This window comes from Quercus suber, unplaced genomic scaffold (genome assembly GCF_002906115.3).
Source record: "Quercus suber isolate HL8 unplaced genomic scaffold, Cork oak 2.0 scaffold_89, whole genome shotgun sequence".
Lineage (NCBI taxonomy): Eukaryota > Viridiplantae > Streptophyta > Magnoliopsida > Fagales > Fagaceae > Quercus > Quercus suber.
This window is the reverse complement of record NW_027069554.1, coordinates 153,885-168,381: the sequence shown is the minus strand read 5'-3', so window position 1 is coordinate 168,381 and position 14,497 is coordinate 153,885. Positions and strand designations below refer to the sequence as shown.

General features: G+C 42.5%; 2 protein-coding genes across 2 annotated transcripts; both read right to left on the bottom strand.

Annotated features, from left to right (window-relative positions):
• Positions 1 to 2,871: 2,871 nt before the first annotated feature.
• On the bottom strand, positions 2,872 to 4,269 carry LOC111996528 (uncharacterized). The gene is made up of 3 exons (XM_065774236.1): positions 3,856 to 4,269; positions 3,592 to 3,717; positions 2,872 to 3,486 (listed from the first exon to the last, which is right to left on the bottom strand). Exons 1-3 carry the CDS (start codon positions 4,267 to 4,269, stop codon positions 2,872 to 2,874), a joined length of 1,155 nt encoding a protein of 384 aa, XP_065630308.1.
• A 7,139-nt stretch (positions 4,270 to 11,408) lies between these two features.
• On the bottom strand, positions 11,409 to 11,993 carry LOC111996527 (uncharacterized). Its single transcript, XM_024028512.1, has one exon. It carries the CDS (start codon positions 11,991 to 11,993, stop codon positions 11,409 to 11,411), a length of 585 nt encoding a protein of 194 aa, XP_023884280.1.
• Between the last annotated feature and the right edge of the window lie 2,504 nt (positions 11,994 to 14,497).

The window sequence follows — 14,497 nt, the reverse complement described above, 5'->3', positions numbered from 1 at the left end:
TTGTCCATTTCCTTGGGGATAGGCTGGGGTAGAATATCTATTCATAATTCCCAAATTACAGCAATACCTTCTAAAAGACTTGCTATGAAACTGAAGGCCATTGTTTAAAATGAGGTTACGAGGGACCCCGAACCAGGTAATAATGTTTTTCCAAACAAACTTCTTAGCATCAACATTTCTGATATTCACCAAGGGCTCAACTTCAACCCACTTAGTGAAGTAGTCCGTGCCAACTAGCAAAAATCTCTTGTTCCCTGCTGCCTTAGGGAAAGGACTAACAATGTCCAAGCCCCATTGAGCGAATGGCTAGGGGCTGGCCAAAGGATTAACGACTCCTCCCGATTGGTGTATGTTTGATGCGAATTTTTGACATTGGTCTCACTTCTACATATTCTTGTGCTTCTTTTTGCATGTTGGGCCACCAATAGCCTTAAGTGATAGCTCTGCGCAACAAGGATCTTCCTCTAGTATGGCTTTCACAAATCCCCTCATGCAACTCCTCCAAGAGTAACTCTGTTGCTTCGGGGTGTATGCATAGTAGGTATGGCCCAGAAAATAAGCATTTGTACAATTTCTGATCCTTAGATAGCCAGAACCGAGGTGTCTTTCTTCATATTTTGTTAGCTTCTGACCTCTCCTCGGGTAGGATATTCTCCTTCAAGAATAATGCTATGAGGTCCATCCAACTAGGCCTTATTCTAACTTGGTGAACATGAACCCCCTCTCTGTTCACCTCTATGGGTTTACATAAGTTTTCCACAAGGATGACCCGGGTAAGCTTTACACCAAGGAGGTTGCAAGTGTGTTTCCACTTCTGGGGATATACAACAGGTTGAAAGATTCAAAACTTGACTGTAAAAGTCTAACCTGACTCAAGTACCCTCGCATTCTTTCATCTTTGGCTTCAAACTCTCCTTTCACTTGGTCGACGACCAATCTTGAGTCCGAGAACAGCTTTATGGCCTTTCCATCTATTTTTTGAACCATGGCCATTTCCATCAGCAAAGCCTAATATTCGGCTTCATTATTTATAGCCGAGAATCCCAATCTTAATGAGTTCTTAATGGTGATTTTCTCGAGTGAAACCAGAACTAGCCCCACTCCAAACCCCTTCTAATTTGTTGCACCATCGATGTATACTTTCTAGGATAAGGGACCTTGCTGGAAGATCATGCCAATCGATTTTTCATCCATATTTTGATTCTCTGTTTCTACTTCCAACGGGGATTCAGCAAACTTGGCTACCAGATCTGCGAGGACTTGACCATTGACAAAGGTGTGATGCATATATTTGATGTCAAAAGCCCCTAGGATCATGCCCCATTTAGTGATCCTCCCCGTGTAATTAGCACTTCGGAATAGAGTTCAGAGCGGGAGTTGAGTTAGGACAACTATCGTGTGTGCTTGGAAGTAATAGGGGAGTTTACGAGTAGCATGTACTACCACCAAAATGACTTTCTCCAGTGGCAGATAGCAAATTTTGGCCTTATGTAGTGACTTGCTCACATAATAAACTGGCATTTGTATACTGCTATCAACTTGTATCAAAACCAAGCTTATAGCATGAGGGGCCACAACAATATAGGCAAACAAGACCTCATCCATTTCAGGACTGGACATGATAGGTGGCTAAGAGAGATAATCTTTAAGCTATTGGAAGGCTAAGGCACACTCCTCAATCCACTCAAACCCCTTTCACTTATTCATCAGTAGGAAGAAGGGTCTGCACCTATCTACCGACCGAGAGATAAATCGATTTAAAGCAACAGTCATCTCGGTCAGCTTCTAGACTTCCTTAGGATTTCGAGGTGGTTGTAAACTGTTGATTGTCTTAATTTGATCAGTGTTAACTTCAATTCCGCGATGAGTAACCATATAGCCTAGAAATTTGCCTGACCCCACACCAGAAAAGCACTTGGAAGCGTTAAGGTGCAACTTGTGCTTCCTCAGAATTTCAAAAAGTGTTTCTAAGATCTCCCACATGCTCGGACACTACCTTACTTTTCACCACCATGTCGTCTATATAGACCTTGATGCTCTTGCCTAACTGTAGTTCAAAAATTCTAGTCATCATTCTTTGATAGGTAGATCCCGCATTTTTCAAACCAAATAGCATCACCTTGTAGTGATAGTTTCCAATGGGGGTGACAAAAGCTGTTTTTTTCTGATCATTCAAGGCTAGCGGTATTTGGTGGTACCCTTAAAAGGCATCTAAGAAGTTCATCCGAGGATGGCCTACAGTTGTATTCACCAGCTGGTTTATCCTAGGCATAGGGAAGGGATCTTTTGGTTAGCCTTGTTTAGATCTGTGAAGTCTACACACACTCGTCATTTTCCATTCTTCTTTTCACCACCAAAATATTGGCCAACCATTCAAGTTAGAACACCTCCTTGACAGGCCCCACCTGCTTTAGTTTTATCACCTCATCCTTGACAACATCAGAATGATCCTTGGATGAGTGCCAAGGTAGTTGCTTTTTGGGGGTGACAGAGGGATACGTTTAAATGATGATAAATGAAGCTTGGATCCACCCTTAGGGTCTCATAACCATTCCATGTGAACACGTTAACATTTTTTCTAAGAAACTCTATCAGCTTTTCATTCTTTAGAGGAGGTAGCTGAGCCCCGATTTGAAAGAACTTCTACGAATCATCACCAACAGCGACTGTTTCCAAATCCTCACATTTCACCTCTATGGCCGATCCATTAACAGGCAACACTGAAACTTTTAATTGCTATAAGCCCCCTTCAGCAGAGGCCGAGGATTCAGGTTTGGGCTGATGTAAAATGGCAGCCATTAGGCATTGCCTAGTCATGGATTAACTTCCCAAGATCTCCTTAACCTAGCCCTCAGACGGATATTTCACCTTCTAGTGCAGAGTAGAAGAGACGGCTCTCAAGGTATGAAGCCAAGGTCTGGCCACATTGGCTGTGTAGGGTGAGTAAGCGTCCACCATGATGAAATCCACCTCCACCACTTCTAAACTAGTCTGTATGGGTAGTCTAATTTGGCCCTTCAGAATAATGACCTTCCCATCAAAACTTACTAAGGGCGAATTATAGGCTATTAGGTTCTCGAGTCTTAAATTTAGCCTCTTGTATAGGTCGGGGTATATAATCTCAGCACCATTGCCCTGGTCCACCAATACTCTCTTCACATCATACCCTCCAATCCTGAGTGTGACCACTAAAGCATTATTATGGAGTTGGATGGTTCCGATCTTATCCTTGTCCGAGAAGTTCAAAACCGGTTGGATTTTTATTCTAGCCTTCTTTGGCTCCAAATTAGTGCCCTCAATGGATAGCCAAGCCACAGACATCACTCTGGAAGGGTAGGAACCGGTCCTCCCTGGAGCAGCGAAGATGACATTTATCGTTCCCAAGGGCAGTCTTGAAGAATCATCCCTCCAGGATTCTAAGTTTGTTTGGCCTCCCTGGCCACTAGAGTGACGCAAGAGTTGCTTTAACTTTCCTTTGCAGACAAACTGGTCCAAATGATCTCACAGATTTCTGCAATCTTCTGTGATGTGTCCTTGGTCTTAGTGGTATTGGCAATAAAGGTTTTGATTGCACGTTGTGAGGTTTCCTACCATCTTATTTGGCCATTTTAAGAATGGCTCATTCTTGATCTTCTTCAGAACCTGATGCACCGGTTCTTGGAACACAGCATTAACCACTTGAGTATTGGCAAATCTTGACTGCCCAGCAAAATCTCTCTGTGACCAGTTGTTATTATATCAGTCCAACCTGAAATCCCTCCTCTCCAAAGGGATAGCCTTATCCTTTTCTTTCCCTTGTTGCTAGTCTTCCTCAACCCTTTTATACTTATCAATCCAGTCCATGAGTTAGCGCACACTGGTGACAAGTTTGCCAATTAGAAATTTCCTCAAATCGTGCTCGGCTGGGAAGTCGACTTTAAAAGTACTGATGGCCACATTGTCAAAGTCACCATTTATCTCGTTGAACATCTTCCAATATCTATCTGAGTACGTTTTCATGGTTTCTCCCTCTTGCATGCTTAAGGACAGTAGGGAAGCCAAGGGTTGAGGAACCCTGCTACAGGTGACGAATCGGGAACCAAACATCTGGGTGAGCTCCTTAAAGGAACTTATGGAATCTGCCCTCAGGCTGTCAAACCATCTCATCACAACAGGTCCTAGACTGGATGGAAAAACCTTGCACATCAAGGTTTCGTCCTTAGAATGGATAGCCATTCTCTGATTGAAGTGGCTCACATGATCCATGGGGTCTGTTCTACCATTGTACATGGTGAAAGTGGGCTAGGTGAATCATCGAGGAAGTTTCGCCCCTTCGATTTTGCGCGTGAAGGGCGACTTAGAGATTTGGTTCAAGGTCCTGCTCATAGCATTGTTTCCCACGCCTTTACGAGGCGGGCTTCTAACCCTTCGTTCATGATGGTGCTCCTCCTCGTAGGAGAAAGATTCGCTGGGCTGGGTTCGAGACCTTCGCTTGTAATTGACGACCCTTTTGTCATCAAAAGAAACATCAGAGTTGGAGGGGGTTCACCTTCGCCTTGCATGGCGCAACTTCCTCTTCAATTGGTCAATCTCCAGTTGCATGCCCTTGTTACTCTTTGCATGAGAGATATGGCTTCCACCTCGAGGTTGACTCTTGTCAGTATGTGTGGTATGCACACTTCCTTCACGGTCACCTCTCTGCTCAAGGTTGACAAGGAGGTAGCCATGTTGGGATCCCAAAGACTCTACTTGGTGTGAACTTGATCCTACCATAGTCAGGTGTTGTACTCACTATCGCACCAATTCTTCCTACGAACGGCGCCAATAATATATGATGTTCTATTTGTTACCTAGAGAAGGTTTAAATCTTTTAAACTTATAATTTTATCTAATAGAAACTTTAATGATAGATGTCTTTTGTTATTTATTCTTTTTTTTTTTTTTAATTTCTTTTCCTACTTAAAATGGTGTTCATTAAAAATTAGTAAGCTAAACATTGTAGTTAAACTCATAAAATAAGATGATAAAGAATGAAGTATGAATAACAAAATCTTCATTGTAAATAATTAAAAGTATTTAATTTGATGAAAATCTTCAAAAAAATTGTAGCATATATTATTATTCATTGCGAAAATTTAAATATTGTGGAAAGATGATGACATTCATTATCATTCTTTGTAGCATTTTTGGTAAGTAGATATTACATTTAGTAAATAGATTCTAAGAAATTGTCATAGTAAATATTCAAATAGCTATTTTAAATTTAAGTACATGATTTCATATTTCTTCAAAAAAAAAAAAATCTATATTAATTTTCCCACTAAAAATGTAGCATGTGCAACCCACACTAGTCTATATATAAAAAGAGCCAATAGACTCAATGAACAGTATTTTGGTTTATTGAGTCACCTTTATCCTTTAATTTTTTCTTTTTCTTTTTCAAGTTTTGAATAGTTGCTACAATGCCAATTTGGTTTGTTCAATTGTCATGGTAGCAACAGTGCTTTGGTTTTGTCAACCTCTACACTGGGTTGAGCACTACTCTTAAGGGATAAGTAAATTCAAGCCTAGCAAGCCTAATACAATAAATTTGTAAAGAGTGGGTAGAAGAACTGGGCTTTGATGAGTGTGATAACAGTTGAAGATGATTTAAAGAATGAATAAGCAATTCAACCCTCGGCACTAGTCCGAGGAGTTTCAACTTATTATTTCTTGAGTGACAGTGACAATGGTTACAAAGTTAGTTCAGATTGCTACAGTATTTTCTCTAATAAAATCTCTGATCCCTTTTCTCATAGCTCATTCTTTCTTATATATTACTTTCCTCCTTCATCTCCACCATACACGTGCAGGTCAGATCTGCTGTTGTTGGTCTTTGTCCCATCAACCTCCTCCCAAAGCTCTTAAGTAGTAGCTGTGAGTCTAAAAAGCTACTGCTCATGTATCATTTTCACATTAATGCGACTAGAGTGTTAGTTGTGGAGCATTTAATATGGAAGTAGCAGCTTTTTCAAGAATTGCTCTACCGCCATACTCCAATGTGCTTACTTGCTATACTTATCTTTTTCCTTGGAGTGCTTTGGAAGATTGTGTTTGTCGATAAATCACTTTTCTTCTACCTCGGCTTTGTCTGGCCGAGAACAGAGTTGTCCCTCAGCACGATTTCCTAGGTTGCCATGATCACCACTGTCTTTTTCATATGCGATTATGGGCCTCGGCATGGGCCTTAAGCCTAGTACAAAAGGTGGATGTATATCACTAGACTTTATGACCCCACAATAGCTCCTCAAAATTCTGCTGTCTGGCACCTCGGACAGAAATGAGAATTTTGATGTCCTCAGGCGTACCTTAGGCTTATCACGTCTTGTCTTCTGCCAGCGTCAGTAAACTTTCTTTACTTTCCTTTCTCTGTGTCTTTCTTCCTTCACCTCTTTTTCCCAACTTTCTTTAGCTTCTCTGAACTTTTCCTAGGAATGGGTAGATTTAAGAGTTTGGTAGAGTTCAAGGAAGGGATGGAAAAATTTAAGGTTGACTATAGGATTCCACCCAATGTGGGTCTGAGATATTGTAAGGAGGGCGAATGGCATTTTCAAAGGCAAGAGGGTAAGGTGGCGATTCCCATGATCGCCTTCATAGAAGGTGGCGTGAGAATTCCTATGGGGCCGGTGATGAAGGATTACCTTAGGTTTGTTAGGCTAGCCCCCACTCAGTGCGTCCCAAACGTCTTCAAAATATTAGGATGTGTAAATGCCTTAAACGAGAAAATGGGCTACGGTTGACCCATCATGATGTGAATTGGGTCTACAGCCTTCACCATTTGAAAGGGAAGGGGTCTACTTGAAAACAAGGCAGCCTGAAATCAGGCTCATACAGTGCCTTCCCAAGTCTAGTAAGGGGCTCAACAAAGACTTTCTGATCATGTTCGGGGAGTGGCACGATGGCGTCCTTTGCCCAACGGAAGAGGGGTAACTAGGTGGGGCTCTAAGGATAGGAGTAGGACTTGTTCACTGCCTTATCGTGATTTGTGTTGTTAGGCTGCTAACCCTTTGCTTTTTCATGGTTCGTGTTTTTACTAACATTTGAGTAATCCTAGTAGTGTGATTCATCTTTCATTGAACGGACAATCAAAAAATACTAAGTCCACAACGTAAATTTCAACTTAGGCTTTAATTGATAATTGTGTAATCTCAGTAATGCAACTTGCCTTCTATTGGGTGGGCCACAAAAGAATTTAAGTTTATAATGTAGATCCCATACCTTCTAGGTTCATACATTATGGAAGGACATGCAAAGGTACATTTTTTATAAACTTACTGACCCCAAGGAGACACTATAGTATTGACTATAAAGGAAAGATAAGCCCAGTGTACCTTGAAAATGCTTTAAGTGATGCTCATGAACGGACATTTGTTTACATCTTTGTTGAATAAAGACAGGGCAGGTGATCTGAGGAGCCAGGCTCCATTTAAGATCCTGTTTATCACTTAGATAAATGTCTAAAGTAGTTAATTTCCTCAAGGCTTGTGGTTCGAGGATCCATGCAATACCTTGGCTCTGTTTAACACTTATATAGTTGCCAAAAGTTATTAGTTTCCCCAAGGTTTGTGGTCCGAGGATCCATGCAAGACCTTGGTTCTGTCTAATACTTAGATAGTTGCCAAAAGTTATTAGTTTCTCCAAAGTTTTGTCTGAGGAACCATGCAAGACCTTGGTCTTGTCTAATACTTAGATAGTTGCCAGAAATTATTAGTTTCCCCAAGGTATGTGGTCTGAGGAACCATGCAAGACCTTTGTTCTGTCTAATACTTAGATAGTTTCCAGAGGTTATTAGTTTCCCTAAGGTTTGTGGTTCGAGGATCCATCCAAGACCTTAGTTCTGTCTAATATTTAGATAGTTGCCAGAAGTTATTAGTTTCCCCAAGGTTTGTGGTTTAAGGATCCATGCAAGACCTTGGTTCTGTCTAATACTTAAATAGTTGCCAGGAGTTATTAGTTTCCCCAAGGTTTGTGGTCTGAGGAACCATGCAAGACCTTGGTTTTGTCTAATACTTAGATAGTAGTGAACTGCATGCCACGCAATTACGATAAATCAGAGTGCAAACAAAACTGCTTTCATTAATAATAATACATTCTTAGGTTATTTACATTCCATGGGCAGAGTACATCTTTCTCATCTAAGTCTTCTAAATAATATGCACCTATTCCTGCTACTAAAGTGATGCGATATGGTCTTTTCTAGTTGGGCTCCAACTTTCCCCAGGCTGGGTTCTTGGCACTATCCAAAAAATTTCTCAGCACCAAGTCTCCTGGTGCTAGTTGCTGTAGCTTCACACTGGCATCATACCCTTACTTGAGTTTCTGGTGGTAATAGGCTAGTTGAATCATTACCTTTTCTCTTCTCTCTTCAATTAAATCCAAACTCTTTCCTAGTAGTTCATCGTTGTTGCTCGGAGTGAAGGTACTCGTTCTCAGCATTGGGAAGCTAGTCTCTAGGGGGATGACAGCCTCGGCCCCATATGTCATGGAAAAGGGAGTCTTTCCTGTTGACCGACGTGGTGTAGTCCGATATGTCCATAGGACGAGTGGTAGTTCTTCCACCCATCTTCCCTTCGCATCATCCAACCTCTTTTTCAGTCCATTGACTATAACCTTATTAACAGCCTCAGCTTATCCATTTCCTTGGGGGGAGGCCGGAGTGGAATACCTGTTTGTAATTTCCAGCTCACAACAGTATCTCCTGAAGACCTTGCTATCAAATTGAAGACCGTTATCCGAGATAAGGGCATGAGGGACCCCAAATCGAGTAACAATGTTCTTCCAGATAAATTTCTTAGCATCCACATCCCTGATGTTAGCCAGGGACTCGACTTCAACCCATTTGGTGAAATAGTCTGTGCTGACTAATAGGTATCTCTTATTTCTTGTCGCTTTAGGGAAAGGGCCTACAATATCTAAGCCCCACTAAGCAAACGGCCAAGGACTAGAGAGAGGATTGAGGACCCGTCCCTGTTGGTGGATGTTTGGAGCAAACCTTTGGCATTGATCACACTTCTTGACATATTCTTAGGCTTCCTTCTGCATACCCGGCCACCAATATCCTTGAGTGATGGCTATATGAGACAGAGATCTTCCTCATGTGTGACTCCCACAAATTCCTTCGTGCAACTCCTCGAGCAATAATTTTGATACTTCGGGATGTATACATAGCAAATATGGCCCAGAATAGGAGCGTTTGTACAACTTACGATCCTCGAACGGCCAGAACCGAGGAGCTTTTCTTTGTATTTTCTCATCTTCTAATTTCTCTTCAAGTAGTGTATCATCTTTAAGAAAACTCACTATAGGATCCATCCAGCTTAGACCCACTCTGACTTGATGGATCTGAACTATGTCCTTCTTAACTCTATCTGCTCTGCACAAGTCCTCAACAAGGATGACTCGAGGTAAACCTTGCGCCAAGGAGGTGGCAAGAGTGGCCAATGAATCTGCGTGCGTATTTCCACTCCTAGAGACGTGTGACAAGTCTAAGAATTCAAAATCTGATTGCAAGCTCCTGACCTGGCTCAAGTACTTCTGCATTCTTACATCTTTGGCCTCTAGTTCCCCCTTCACTTGGCCCACAACCAATCTTGAGTCCGAGAACACTTCCACTGCCTTTCCCGCTATTTTCTGTACCATGGTCATTCTTTGCAATAAAGCCTCATATTCGGTTTCATTGTTTGTGGCCAAGAACCCTAATCCCAATGATTTCTTTATGGTAATATTCTCAGGAGATATTAGAACCAGCCCCACCTTGGACCCCCTTTAGTTTGCTGTGCCATCAACATACACTTTCCAGCGTGAGGGTCTTTGTGCGGAGATTATGCCAACTGATTTTCTATCCATGTTTTGCTCCTCTGCTACTATTTCTATCGGGGGTTCAGCAAATTTGGCTATTAAATCAGCGAGGACCTAGCCCTTGATAGAGGTCCGAGGCATGTATTTGATATCGAAAGCCCCTAGAACTATGCTCCACATGGCAGTTCTTCCCATGTAATTGGCACTTTGGAGTACAAACTTAAGTGGAAGCTGAGTTAGAACTACAACTGTGTGCGCTTGGAAGTAATGAGGGAGTTTTTGCATAGCATGCACTACTGCCAAAATTGCCTTCTCCAATGGTAAATATCGCACCTCGGTCTCATGTAATGATTTACTCACATAATAGACTGACCGTTGTATGACACTATCAATTCGTATCAACACCAAGCTTATAGTATGAGGGGCCACCGCAATGTAGGCGAACAAAACCTCGTCGGCCTCAGGGCTGGACATGATGGGTGGCCAGGATAGGTGTTCCTTAAGTTGCTGGAAGGCCAAAGCACAGTCCTCGGACCACTCAAATCCTTTCCATTTGTTCATCAGGAGGTAAAAAGGTCGGCACCTATCCGCAGATCTGGAAATAAACCGATTCAAGGCTGCGATCATTCCAGTGAGTTTCTGGACTTCTTTGGGGTTCTGAGGAGGTTGCAGATTATGAATTGCTTTGAACTGATTTGGGCTTACCTCAATTCCCATATGAGTTACCATATAGCCTAGAAATTTGCCAGACCCAACACCAAATGAGCACTTAGAGGAATTAAGACGCAGTTTGTGTTTCCTTAAGATGTCAAAAATGACTCTGAGGTCTCCCACGTGCTCGAGCACCACTTTACTTTTTACCACCATGTAATCTATGTAGAATTCAATACTCTTGCCCAGTTGTGGCTCAAACATTCTAGTCATCATCTTTTAGTAGGTAGACCCCGCATTCTTCAAACCAAAGATCATCACTTTGTAGTAGTAATTTCCAACAAGAGTCATGAATACTGTTTTTTCTTGATCACCCAGGGCTAGTGGCATTTGATGATAGCCTTGAAAGGCATCTAAGAAGCTCATCTGAGGATGGCCTACAGTTGCATCCACTAACTAGTCTATCTGAGGCATGGGGAATGGGTCTTTTGGACATGCCTTGTTTAAGTTTGTGAAGTCCACACAAACTCGCCACTTCCCACTCTTCTTCTTTACAACCACGGTGTTAGCCAACCATTCAGGTAGAACACCTCCTTGATAGCCCTTACTTACTTGAGCTTTCTCACCTCGTCCCTGATAACGTCGACGTGCTCCTTGGATGGGCGCCGAGGTGGTTTTTTTTTGGGAATGGCTGATGGATTTACGTTTAAGTGGTGACATATGAAGTTTAGATCAATTCATGGGGCATCATAAGCGTCCCATGCGAACACATCAACATTTTTTCTGAGGAACCCTATAAATTCCTTATTTTCCTGAGGGGGCAGTTAAGATCCCACCTGGAAGAACCTTGCCGAGTCATCACCAATGATCACCTTCTCTAAATCCTCACATTTTGCTTCCTCAGTTGGTGCATTAATAGGCGATACCGGGGTCTTTGATTGCTATGAGCTTTCTTCGACAAGGGCCGAGGACTTTGCTCTGGGCCGATGTGAGATGGCAGCCACCAAGCACTCTTTTGCCGTAGCCTGGCAACCTTGAATTTCCAGGACCTGACTCTCGGAAAGGAACTTCACCTTCTGATGCGAGGTGGACGCAACGATTCCTAGGGTATGAAGCCAAGGTCTGGCCATGATAGCAGTGTAAGGGGAGTAAGTATCCACCACAATGAAGTCAATCTCCACTATCTCAGGGCTAGTTTGCACAGGTAGTCTAATCTGACCCTTTGGCATGACAATCTTCCCATCAAAACTCATCAAGGGGGAGCTGTAGGGCATCAAATCTTCTGGTCTCAACTTCAACCCCTTATAGAGATCGGGGTACATGATCTCGGCTCCACTACCATCATCTACCATTACCCTTTCCACATCGTAGCCCCCAATCCGAAGAGTCATTTCCAACGCATCGTCATGGGGTTGGATGGTTCCAATTTTGTCTTCCTCGGAGAAACTTAAGACCGGATAAGGATACACTTTGGGTCTTTTCAGCTCTGGGCCAGAGTCATCGGCGGGTAGCCGAGCTACAAACATCACCCTAGAAGGGCATAAACCCGTCCTCCTTGGAGTAGCAAAAATTACGTTTATCGTTCCTATGGGTGGTCTTAAGGAAGTGTCTCTCCGGGGCTCCTGGTTTGCCTGGCCTTGATGACCATTGGAGGGATGCAAAAGGTGCCTCAGTTTCCTTTATCGAACCAGCTGATCCAGGTGGCTCCAAAGGTTCCTGCAGTTTTTTTTAGTATGTCTGTGGTCCTGGTGGTACTGACAATACTGACTTTGATTGCGCTTCATGGAGTCTTCAACCATCTTATTCGGCCGCTCGAAGAATGACTCGTTCTTGATTTTCTCCAAAACCTGATGTACCAGTTCTCTGAATATGGCGTTAACCGTCTGCATGTTGGTTGATCCGGATTGCCCTGCAAAATCTCTCCTCGGATGGTCATTGTTGTATCGGTCCGACTTGAAATCCCTACTCTTTTGAGAGATAACCTTCTCCTTTCCTCTCCCTTACAGCTGGTCCTCTTCGACTCTTTTGTATTTGTCAATCCAGTCCATAAGTTGACGTACACTGGTGACAGGCTTGCCAGTCAAGGATTTCCTTAAGCCGTGCTCAGTTGGGAGACCACTTTTAAAAGTGCTGATGGCAACGTCATCAAAGTTGCTGTCCATCTCATTATACATTTCCCAATATCTGTCCAAGTATGCTTTTAGAGTTTCTCCCTCATGCATGGATAATGACAACAACGAACTTAGAGGCCAAGGAACCCTGCTATTCGTAATGAAGCGAGAACCAAAGGCTTGGGTGAGTTGCTTATAGAAATCTATGGAGTTCGTTTTCAAGCCGTTGAACCACCTCATCGCTACAGGTCCTAGGCTAGACGGGAAAACCTTGCACATCAAAGCTTCGTTCTTGGAGTGGACGGCCATTCTTTGATTAAACTGGCTCACATGCTCTACAAGGTCCATTCAACCATTATAAACGGTGAACATAGGCTGATGGAACTGCCGAGGTAGCCTAGCCCCTTCTATCTTGTGCATGAAGGGTAACTTAGAGATCTGATCCAGAGCCTTACTCATGGCATCATTACCCAAGTCCCTACTAGATGGGCCCTTGTGTTTTCATCTATGATGGTGCTCATCTTCATAAGAGAAAGTCTCGCTTGGAGGAGTTCTTGATCTCTGACTGTAATTGTTGTCCTCTTCATCATTAAAGGATATGTCAGAACTGGAAGGAGACCGCCTCCGCTGTGCATGGCGCAGTTTCTTTTTCAAGTCATCTATCTCCTACTGCATGGCTTGGTTATTGTTTTGTCTCTGGGATACGTGACTACCCACTTGGGAGTGGCTTTTGCTCGTCTAGGTGGTATGCACACTTCCTTCTCAATTCCTTTCATTCTCTTGATTTTGTTCATGTTCAGGGTCAGGAAAATTACCCTATTGCTGGGATCCTACGGTTTCTATCCGTTGGGGACCTGCTTGGCATGGGTTTTCTTGGTATGGACCTAATCCTACCATGTCTAACTGTTGCAATCACGAACGCACAAATTCTTTCCCACAGACGGCGCCAATTGTAGGGACTGGGTTTGAGCACTGCTCCTAAGGGATAAGTGAATTCAAGCCCAACAAGCCCAATACAATAAATTTGTAGAGAATGGGTAGAAGAACTGGACTTTGATAAGTGTGACAACAGTTGAAGATGATTTAAAGAATGAATAAGTAAAACAAATATGGACTTAGGCAAGTAATTCAACCCTCGGCACTAGTCCGAGGAGCTTCAACTTATTATTTCTTGAGTGAGAGTGACAATGGTTACAAAGTTAGTTCAGATTACTACAGTGTTTTCTCTGGTAAAATCTCCGATCTCTTTTCTCAGAGCTCTTTCTTCCTTATATATTACTTTCCTTCTTCATCTCCACCATACATGTGCAGGTCAGATTTGCTGTTGTTGGTTTTTATCACATCAACCTCCTTCCAAAGCTCTTAGGTAGTAGCTGTGAGTCTAAAAAGCCACTGCTCAGGTATCATTTCCACATTAATCCGGCCAGAGTGTTAGTTGTGGAGCATTTAATGTCGAGACAACAGCTTTTCCTGGAATTGCTTTACCGCCATGCTCCAGTGTGTTTACTTGTTGTACTTATCTTTTTCTTTGAAGTGCTTTGGAAGATTGTCTTTGCCGATAAATCACTTTTCTTCTACCTCGGCTTTGGCTGGCCGAGGATAGAGTTGTCACTCGGCACGGTTTCTTGGGTTGCCATGATCACCACTGTCTTCTTCATATGCAATTATGGGCCTCAGGCCCAGTACAAAAGGTGGATGTATATCACTGGGCTCTATGACCCCACACATAATTTTAAAACCAGTTATAATTTTTTACCTAAGATTTGCTATGAAAATACTGTGAACATAAAAATTAAATAAAATATCAAACTGGGACCTACCACAGCTAGAAATAAAAAATATTACGAAAATGTTGTGACCTTTTGTTATATTCCTAAACTTCTTTTTTGTGTGACATTTTGTTATGTTCCTAAGTTTCT

Bases quoted from the DNA above. Each gene is read 5' to 3' on its own strand.
- LOC111996528 (XM_065774236.1), bottom strand. From the start codon at position 4,269: ATGTACAATGGTAGAACAGACCCCATGGATCATGTGAGCCACTTCAAT. The intron at 3,718-3,855 runs GTGCGCTAACTC...AACTGGTCACAG, and splicing joins TTGGCAAACTTGTCACCAGT to AGAGATTTTGCTGGGCAGTC. The intron at 3,487-3,591 runs GTAGGAAACCTC...CATTTGGACCAG, and splicing joins TAAAATGGCCAAATAAGATG to TTTGTCTGCAAAGGAAAGTT.
- LOC111996527 (XM_024028512.1), bottom strand. From the start codon at position 11,993: ATGTTTGTAGCTCGGCTACCCGCCGATGACTCTGGCCCAGAGCTGAAA.